This window comes from Dendropsophus ebraccatus, chromosome 9, assembly GCF_027789765.1.
Source record: "Dendropsophus ebraccatus isolate aDenEbr1 chromosome 9, aDenEbr1.pat, whole genome shotgun sequence".
Classification (NCBI taxonomy): Eukaryota; Metazoa; Chordata; class Amphibia; order Anura; family Hylidae; genus Dendropsophus; species Dendropsophus ebraccatus.
In genome coordinates this window covers 37,951,733-37,962,278 of record NC_091462.1, presented here as the reverse complement: position 1 = coordinate 37,962,278, position 10,546 = coordinate 37,951,733, and the positions used below count along the sequence as shown (strand labels likewise).

At 40.6% G+C, this 10,546-nt stretch overlaps 1 protein-coding gene across 3 annotated transcripts in view; it reads right to left on the bottom strand.

Moving 5' to 3' along the window:
• Positions 1–4,004: 4,004 nt before the first annotated feature.
• RBM45 (RNA binding motif protein 45) overlaps positions 4,005–10,546 on the bottom strand; it is a 20,152-nt gene continuing 13,610 nt past the window's right edge. For 2 of the 3 annotated variants that reach the window (XM_069983005.1, XM_069983007.1), the window contains exons 8-10: positions 8,426–8,592; positions 7,907–8,114; positions 4,005–4,228 (exon numbers count right to left, since the gene is read on the bottom strand). In XM_069983005.1, the coding sequence (XP_069839106.1) occupies positions 7,922–8,114; positions 8,426–8,592 (360 nt within the window). In that variant the 3' untranslated portion in view covers positions 4,005–4,228; positions 7,907–7,921. The other variant, XM_069983006.1, reaches the window with a different exon arrangement.

The window sequence follows — 10,546 nt, the reverse complement described above, 5'->3', positions numbered from 1 at the left end:
CACAACCTTGGGGCAGGTATGGTGCTGTTTGTTTTTTTGAAGAAAACAGCTATTTTTTTTATAATCCTGCATACCTTCCTTAAAACATACCTGTCTTTTTAAAAAATATATATATATTTTTTTTTTTATTAACGTCTGATTTGCTAAATTAACCATTCACAAAGCACTGCTGCCCTAAGCTTTATGAACGGTAAGAGATGAGAGGGAAGCCTTGATTTACCTTTGATGAACAGTGTGGATCATCTTCAGCAGGCAGACTGCCTCAGCTTGCAGGTACTCAGTCATGCTTTCACTACATATAGCACTAGCTTAGTCCCAACCCAATTACTGTAATTCGCCCTGATCTACCTGCTATAAAAGACAGATAATCCCTGACAACAGATCATGGACAGTATGTTGCAGATAAGTGAGATATCTAGGGGCCAAGACTTTAGAGCTGTTTTTCTGGTGTGAGGAGACATCTTCGCTAAAAGTGAGAATCAAAGAGAATTACATGCATGGAATTGACAGTGACTGTTTAAGGGTACAAACCCACACACCGTATACGCAGCTTATTTACTGCTGCGATAAGCAGCAAATACGCAGCAAATACGCAACAAACACGCAGCAGATTAGATCTAAATAACTGAACACAGCATCAAATCTGCACCACCAAATCTGCTTCAAATCTGCTGCGTTTTTGCTGCGTATCTGCTGTGTATACGGTGTGTGGGTTTGTACCCTAAAGGCGAATTTTTATTAAAGTATGGTATTGCCCCCCAAAAGTTATACAAATCACCAATATACACTTATTATGGGAAAAGCTTATAATGTGCTTTTTTTCCTGAACTTACTACTGTATCAAGGCTTCACTTCCTGAATAACCTAGTGATGTCACGTCCCGACTCCCAGAGCTGTGCGGGCTGTGGATGCTGGAGAGGATGATGGCAGAGGGATGCTCAATGTCCCCCCAGGTGCCCTGTGTCCCTCAGTGTCCCCCCTGTTATCATCCTCTCCAGCAGCCACAGCCCGCACAGCTATGGGAGTCAGGTGGTGACATCACTGTGTTATCCAGGAAGTGACATCACCATGTTATCCAGGAAGTGAAGCCTTGATGCAGTAGTAAGTGCAGGGAAAAAAAAGCACTTTATAAGCATTTCCCGTAATAAGTGTATATTGGTGATTTGTATAACTTTTGGGGGGCAATACAATACTTTATTAAAAAATTTTGCCGGACTTCTCCTTTAAGTCCTAACAGCTAGATTTAAGCGTTCCATGAAAATACGGCTTTTTATGTAGGGCTATAAACGGACTCCTGTCCTTTTTATCACCATTGTCCCTCTGAATCTCATCACTTCTTTCTACAGTGTCCCCCATACTCTTAGCAATCCAGCACATTTAATATTTATACCCACACTCGGAGGATCCTGCTTTGTATACAACTGACTGGAACATTGTACAAATTAAGCAGTTCTTGCCTCCTGCATCAGACCTGTTTCAGCTCAAGGCCCTTCACTCCTCTCATTGAATTGGTTTGTTGCTATATAGTTTTGTTACGTTCAGGATTTTAATAGTAACTATTAAATACAAAGCCAGGTCATAAGTACAGAAGATCGAAACGTTTTCTCTTTTCAAACCCATCCATGGCTTTGTATGAAATAATTACAACAGAAAACCTGAACGTCTAAATGCACATTTACTTATTTAGTCTGGACGCATGCCTATCACAATAACGATTATAGATCACCACATGCATTCAAGTAAATACTGTTGTTTTACTAAAGAAAATATAAAATGTAATACTTTTAAAGTAAGTGCTCTATTAGTAGTGTTGAGCTCAGGGCTCAAGCAAGCACCTCGTGGTGCCCAGCCCCAGGTAAAGGAGGTCATACACCTTTAACAAGCCCTCAGCACTGGATGTTGAGCAAGGTTCAGGTACAATACTCATAGGGAATCAATAATATAAAAGGGCACTTGGCTGCTGCTCTTCCATCCAGAGAATATGGAAAATCTAGAACAGAAGGAAGTATGAAGCCTTCCCTTATACCTTATTCCCTTATACCTTTAAAACAGACAAAATTTATACTTTTCATTTGTCCTTTAGGCATTTTTCATTATTGTTATAGCTCAATGGCTGCTAATGAAGTTACCCAGAACCAAAACCTATTTCATTCCTAAATGAGTTTTGGGATAATGGGGAAAGTGAACTCTACTTAATTCTTCAATTGCTTTGTCTTATGGTTGCAAACCAAAAATGAAAAATGTAATATATCCATTGAATTTTTCATTTAAAATGTGAATAGGATGTGAATGAGAGATACAGATCTACAAGGACTACTCAGCTGTATCCATCCATCCTGGAGAATGTCATTACAAATCAAGGTTTTTATTTAAATTAATCCAGAGAATATTTTACTTGTCAGTTTCTTTGCATTTTTTTATTGTTTCTGAAGTGCAGCTTGGTGTCCAAATAAGTCAAACCAAATCAAAAAAGAAACAAGCCAAACACCATAATAGCGCACACCTCCAAAATAGAGTATATAATCAAATTTTATTTATACATGATTCCAAAAAAAACAGGACAAAAAGAAGCACCATAACAAACATGATTAAAAACAATTAAAAAAACCATATAGGTATATAAACAATCCAAAGAGTGAGAGTCTAATCACCCTATGACCATGAGATCCGGTGTCCTGACTGAGACCCTGAAGCCTCCGCTGTGAACAGGATTGTTTATATACCTATATGGTTTTTTAAATTGTTTTTAATCATGTTTGTTATGGTGCTTCTTTTTGTCCTGTTTTTTTTTGGAATCATGTATAAATAAAATTTGATATACTCTATTTTGGAGGTGTGCGCTATTATGGTGTTTAGCTTGTTTCTTTTTTGATTTGGGTGCTGTTACAGCACATTCCCATAGCATAACAAGCATTTTTTAAGTGATTTGTGCCCTTTAAAGTACATGAGGTTTTGAAAACTCTTTTTGGTGTTTAGTTTGCGGGACTTGCAGGAAATGATAAGTATCCAGGGCTCCACCGGGGGGTCGGGTGGGCTCTGCACCGTAATCCCGGGTGACAGGTTCCCTTTAAATAACTAACTTTTATAGATAGGGCATTATGCAGTATTCTTTTTTTCTTTTTTTTTAATGTGGGCCAGTTTGTGCTTTAATCCCCCCCCCCACACACACTTTATGCATTGTTTTTTTATTTTACTTATTTCTTCTCCCATAAGGTAATAATAGATTTTTGGGCAGCATTTTAACATTTGTGTTTGTTTTTGTATTGACCATTTCCCTTTTAATCAAGACCCAGCAGCTATTGCTATTGTAGACTGATGATATAGTAAAAATTTCAGGTAACTTTATAGGATAAGCCGTCCTGAGTGAGTGTACAAACACTAGAAGAGTAGCACTATTATATAAATTGTAAATGGAATTTCTTAAAATTAGATTTCTCCTCTGTCATCTTGAAACTAATTTTCAGTTGTCCCTGAGCTAAAGTGTATAGCCTAGCCTTTAATAGACTGCAACACTGAATCTGAGTAGCCCACCATTAGAACCAGCAACACAAAGTAGGACATTATAGAGCCATACTAATCAGTGTAAGCTGTGAATCCAGCACTGGCAGCACAAGCAGTGGTTACTTTATTCTTCAGATACCGGATCAGCTCCGCACAGAATTCGGCTTTATTTTTTCTCTGCAGAATAAATTATTTGTTTCGGAGGGGGCAAAATAATCATTTTCCTTGGCAAGTTATATTACAGAGCTCCTTACACTTGCTGCACTATATATGCAAAGTCTGTTGCATGTGTAGGGTCTTTTTTATGGTGCTGCTTCCTGGTAATGCAGATCACAAAAAAAAAAAAAAAAAAAAAAAAAAAAGGCCTTATTCACACGTCCGTAGTTCTATCAGCAATTCAAAAAGTAGGGACATGTTGTAGTGCGGATGGGCATTTGCGTCACGTATCGGTGTGGTTACCTTACATACAGATGATTAATACCAAAAATACAACTCAGACAGAATTTTCCTTTTACTTTCTTTTATTCACAGCATAAATCAACAGTATACACTCAAAAAAAGAAAGAACCAGTTGAATATGCACTGTATGTAATTAGCGTTGAAGGATTTAAAACATACATTAAGATTATTTTCTGTCCATGAACGTTTCCTAAACCAGTACATAAAAGCTGTCTCCTGTCACGTTTCAGTCAGTCAGGTGAGGGTCATGTCATATTTAGTCTCTGTTCTGTAGAAAGAGCACAATACAATTATGAGAACAGTTATCCCGAATAGGAGTCACTCACAATCATCAACCAAGGACGACATACAATAACCGCCTGCGGGGAGGGGGCAAGGCATTCCAGAGAAGAATAAAGCTCTGATTTTGTTATTTCCACTAAATAATATAAACCTGTCAGGAGTTTCAGGCTTCCCAAACCATAGACATTTGAGAGAGATTGGCTTTGAAGTCAATGGGGCGGGGTAATGCCACCTGGGACCTCCCTGTTGACTCCAAGCAGTTTTTACAACTAGGATTTAAATCATAGTATATTATACTAAGGGGCATGTGTCTGATGTAGCATGAAACTCCGGGCAGGTTCTCTTCAAGGAATAAACATTCCTCAGTTATTCCTCCAGGAATTGAAGAAATACATTGTTAATCATTCATCTGGTCACAGAACAATGAGAACAATAATGGGAACCTGCAGCCCTTCATCTGTTGCAAAACTACAATGCAATCCATGCCTGGACAGGCAAAGCTTTGTCTGTCTGGGGTTAGGTGAGAGAAAAGAACAAAAGCAACATGAACATGAACACACACTTTACTGAAAGAGTAGTAGATGCCTGAAACAAACTTCCTGAAGATGTGAATGTAAACCTGTCTAGGACGAGATATAGCTATCCTAGAATAAAAATAAAAAGGAGATAATAGAAGGCTAGATGGACTATACGGTCTTTTTCAGACAAAACGTTTCCGTCACTATATAACTAAATTCACACTGATAGCTTGTGAGGATTAGGAGCTTGTAACTTACAATGAGCGGTGCAGGATTCTATTAGTGACTGCTTCTAGGATGTGGCGTATGACGCGGTTATCTGTAAGAGGTTATCCTGCACCAGTCACACACCCAGCTCACAAAGCTTCTACTGCTTAAAGGGGTTATCCAGCGCTACAAAAACATGGCCGCTTTCCCCCTACTGTTGTCTCCAGTTTGGGTGGGGTTTTGAAACTCAGTTCCATTGAAGTAAATGGAGCTTAATTGCAAACCACACCTGAACTGGAGACAACAGTAGGTGGGAAAGTGGCCATGTTTTTGTAGCGCTGGATAACCCCTTTAATGGTTGCATCATGTCACAACAACCACAGGGCGAGCGGTGGGTGGAAAAAAGGCTTCTCACACTACAGCTACAATGGTTCTTCATGGAAACTAGCAAGTCTGGGAACGGTTGTCACAGGTTGCAATGAACATTTCACGATACAAGTAATGAATGGACCCAAGAGACAGACACAGAATAGCATTTAAGGGGTACTTTGGCAAATTTTTTTTTCTTTCAAATCAACTGGTGTCCGAAAGTGATATAGATTTGTAATTTACTTCTATTCAAAAATCTCAGGTCTTTTGGTACTTAGCAGCTGCTGTATGCCCTGCAGGAAGTGGTGTATTCTTTGCAGTCTGACAGTCCTTTCTGTGCCACCTCTGTCGATGTCAGGAACCGTCCAGAGCAGAAGAGGTTTTCTAGGGGGCATTGCTACTGCTCTGGACATTTCCTCTCACAGACCGAGGACTGGAAGACTTGAGAATTTTAAATAGAAGTAAATTACTAGATCTATATAACTTTCTGATGTCGGCAGGACCAGCCAGGAGTCTGAGGTGTGTGCCGGCCTCCCGACACTCCCCTGCAGTTTATGTCTCTACCGAGAAGCCCCCCACCCCCCTATCAAAACTTTATAAGATATCCAAAGTTTTTCTAAACGCCAGGTATACTTCAGCTAGACTTGTACATAATGTGATTCTGTCAGGAGTTTCTAAGTGTACTGGCATATGGTGTTATATTATAAAACAAATCACGTTACATACACACAATCCTTACAGAGAAGGATGAAATGGCATCCTGCGTCTCGAACGCTCTTTTCATTCCCAGTGTGAATCACAAAAACCTAGCAGACCGATGTAAATGTATTCTTGCTGCACAGCCTATGAGAAATACTCAGGCTATGCGGAAATCTTATTCAATAAGCAGACCTCCTGCTGTTGTTGATGGTGTCTGCAGAAATGGCCAGAAGAATAAACTACTTATGTATACAATATGGGGTATACTTATGTATTCTATATGGACTCTATACTATATTTTATATAGAACAGACAGGGGCATGTCTGCTGTAAACAAGTCGAGATTTCCTGATAATGAGCAGTGAAAGAGAGAGGGAGGGGGGACCTGGGGAAAGGCTTTTCGAATGCAGATAATGGCATATTTGCCTAATAAACCCCAAGTACAAAGTTTCTTAAAAACGCCTGGACTATTGATTCCTGGGGGGGGAAAAAAAAACAAAAAACACACCTGACAGTGACACTTTAAAAAAAGTGGCAAGCAACCTGTAGCAGTGATGCATGCATGTAGGCAAGGGCCTGCCACGTGGTTAATCTATTAACTAGGATACAATGGTGACAATCAGAACGTGACACTATATTCTCAATGTGCAAGGCAGCTAATCTAAGTCTTCTGGAGTATTCGCTGGCTGGTGATTGTTAAGTGCCCAGGAGACAATGACAACAATTTAAAATATTTCTGCTAAGCTGAAACCATGAGAATTAAAAGCTGAACGAATGCCAGGAAGACCCGGGAAAGCTCCGCTAACAAGAGAACTACAATCATCTCTCTTTCCCTTTTTCAGAAGACTGAAATAATATTTTTAGATCTTTTATTCGCTATAAAGTAACTCCGCAGTGTTGTGTTGCCTGCATCGTGGATAATAAAAGTGAATGTGGTCGTGTAGCAGCCTGTAGGCAACTGTGACCAGACAATCACCTGAAATCTATATAGGATACATTTATCATTATATCATGGCAATCTGTGTCCCAGAGAGCAACCACAGTTATCTTCAGAAGTCTACTACAAAACTGGTGGGAAGAGCATGGAAGCCTTAGCAGAGGACGCTTTGGGGGATATTGACTAAACTTTAGCAAATTGTGGGACAATTTATACTGCAGTTACTATTTCTTAAAAAAAAAAAAAAAAGTGGGTAGGGTAGAAAGGCATGCCCAAAGTGGCTTCCAGATTTACTATGAATTATGCTAGTGACCTGGCACAAATCATAGCCGAAATCTACGCCAACCCGGAGCTTCAGCCCCACAGCTGACACTACCTAACAATTCTACAGAGAAAAATCTGCAGCGGCGAGTTTATTTAAAGGGGTTGTCCAGCACTAAAAAAACATGGCCACTTTTCCCCCCCTCTCTTGTCTCCAGTTTGGGTGGGGTTTTCAAACTCAGTTCCATTGAAGTAAATCGAGCTTAATTGCAAACTGCACCTGAACTGGAGACAAGAGAGGGGGGGGGGGGGGGGGGGGGGGAGAGTGGCCATGTTTTTGTAGCGCTGGATAGCCCCTTTAATATCAGCATGAGATACGCCAGTCCTGGTTACTTCTGTCCTATTGTATACCCAAATGACTGGTTTCTAAAAACACTTATGGCCATATCCATCTCCTATCTATCGTACATACATACACACTCGCACATATACACACAGACCACTGGAACAGCACAATAGCAGCAGAACTTGCATATAATCACCTCACATACCGTATAAAAACATGTATTTTTTGAGGCACTTTAAAATTTATAGCAATGAATCTTGACTGAATGTCAGATACTACGGTGGGGAGGACACTGCTCCAGAATGGGCAATAGGCACAGGTACTTACCTGAGAGTTACAAACTTAGTATGTTCTTTGTCTCTTATTCGACTCATCTTTTGGAGAGTCTGCTTGCATCACTTTTAGCTTCACGCCGTTCACCATCTTTCCATGTAGCACAGCTATGGCATCATTTGCACTGTACACTTCTGAAAATCTGGCATACCCAACGTTTTTTCCCGGAACAATGTAAACTTCTATCAGATTCCCAAAGCGACTGCAAGAGAGTAACATTATTTTAGCAACCAAATAAAGTAGCACCACCGTGTCTTAAAGGGGAACTATTAAGCAGCTTCTGGTTACCCTTACATACATTTACTACATGTAGCGGCTACTGCTAAGCTTTCTGTATATCTCTCTGCCTGTCCCGATGGGGTCACTAAAGTTATACTATATAAACAAAAATGCTGAATAGGTGCAGAAAGATATCAGCAAGGAAGCACCAGAACCTGACAACTCATGCATACAAGCATATGGACAGTCTGTGACTACAGTCAGTAACAGATACAGGTGGGCAGAAAGCCATACCAGAATACATCTTCCATCACATCCAAGCTTAGCGGGTGAGGGTTGAACACAATGAACAGTCTTTCCTTGCAGTGGGAATCAACAGGAGCCTTCTTTTTGTATGCTGGAAGAGTAGCGTCTGTCTGAAGCTGAGAAGCAACAGGGGAGGCATATGCTCGATCATAGGCCTGCAGACAAAACAGATTCACTGTGAAAACCCTATTGAATACTGTACAGCTAAGCAACCATGTCAGACAGGGAAAAAACAAATTTTAAATGGGCCTTAAACAGTTTAACCCCACAGAGATAACCTGCCCCTCACCATCTGCACTGCAGGCGGGCGATTATACTAGTTACCAGGTACATTCTCATCAAGAACGTAACCTCTATCCTGAGGATGGTGGATAACAAGCTGATCAGTGGGGGTCCCACCGCAGGGACCACCCACCAATCCCGAGAACATTGTCCTTAGAATGAACAAAGCACGCAGTACACCTGTGGCCAGCGCTCTATTCATTCACTATGAGGCTTCTGTTCACTGCTGACCTCAGCTTGTTCAAAGGCCCCAAAGAGAATAAATGCTGCACAGGCTGTGCATGCAAGGTGGGCTTCATTTACTCTGGGGGGGCATCTCACCGCCAGAGCCCACAGTGTCGAAGCATAGAATATAACTGCACATGTATAAATAAATGTATGTGTCTGTATACTGGATTTTTACAAGGAGCAGATAACAGTACGGAAGACTCATCTACTAGTCTTTCATCTGCTTTAATATAATAACCCTAGTTTTGAGGCTTCATATGTGCAATTTAGGTAAAGCACCCCACAAAGTTCAATTTTAGGCTAAGTTCACACACCGGCCATCATTAAATGAAAATACATTGCATTGATTGTAATGGAATTCTGGCCGGAGTATATGCACTCTGTATACACTGGGGCCGGGATTCCTTGCGGCTGCAAAAAAAACCTGACCTGTCAATTTTGTGCGGTCGCTGTTCATTGAATAGCGGCCGCACGAGACTGAAAAAGCAGACAATGTAAACTGAAGCTCCGGACGGACTTTACATTGTCGGCTATGGGTAACTGGAATGCGGGAACACCGGAAAGTGTCCGCATCCCAATTCTAAAGAACTTAAGTTCATCCGGCTGGCACTGGAGAACTTCACTGACACCAGCCGTTCTGTGACGTTCCGTGTCACATACCAGACAGTGTCATACTGTGTGTGAACTCGGCCTTACAATGAGGAATAACAGAGCACATGCTGTCAATACTTTGTCTACTGTAATATACAGTGGTCCCTTGACATATATTAATTGGTTTCAGGACTACTATTGTACTGTATGTTGAAACCACTGTATGCTGACACTAAATGTCTATAGAAAACTGATAATTGGTTCTGAAGGCCCTGTAAAATCATCCTAAAATAAGAAAAAAATTAAAATAAAAGAAACTTAAGCAGATAAGCAAGACCTTACATGCAATAGTCAGAAAGAGCTGTAAATTACTTTCTATATAGAGGACTGGATTGTTTTCAGAGTCCTGTACAGATCACACAGGGTCCCAGAAAAATAAAATGGTGCCCAAAGGAGCAGCTCATCCTGGCACAGGTAAAGAGCAGTACAGGACATGTAGTATCACACTGTACAGAGATGCAGTGTTACCAGTACAATCACAATTTTATCTATCTAGCTATACACATGTGCCGCAGATTGTGACTGTGTGTAACATCGTATATTGAGTCTGGTCTCAAGTTACAATGGCCTAGAAAGGACCATTGTATGTTGAAAATATTGTAACCTGAGGTCATTGTAAGTTGAGGGATCAGTGTATTATAATGGTTATAGCACTGATAACATAACTTCTCCAGCTGAATGTTATCCGTGTACAGTGCAGGCACAGGACAGCTGGTAATAAAGACATCATGAAAATCAGCACATCATGTCCAGCCCGGGGAAGTGCTGCTTATATTCCCTTCCCGAGCAGAGATCTCTCCAGAAAGAATAATCTCCTTAAAGGTCACGCTGTCCTTATTGGACATTTTGCAAACATTTGGTGACATTAAAGGATTTGACAGCAGAAGGAAAAAGTATCTACAGATTATAATAAGACGAGAGCAGACTGTACAGGACTTCAAGAAACAA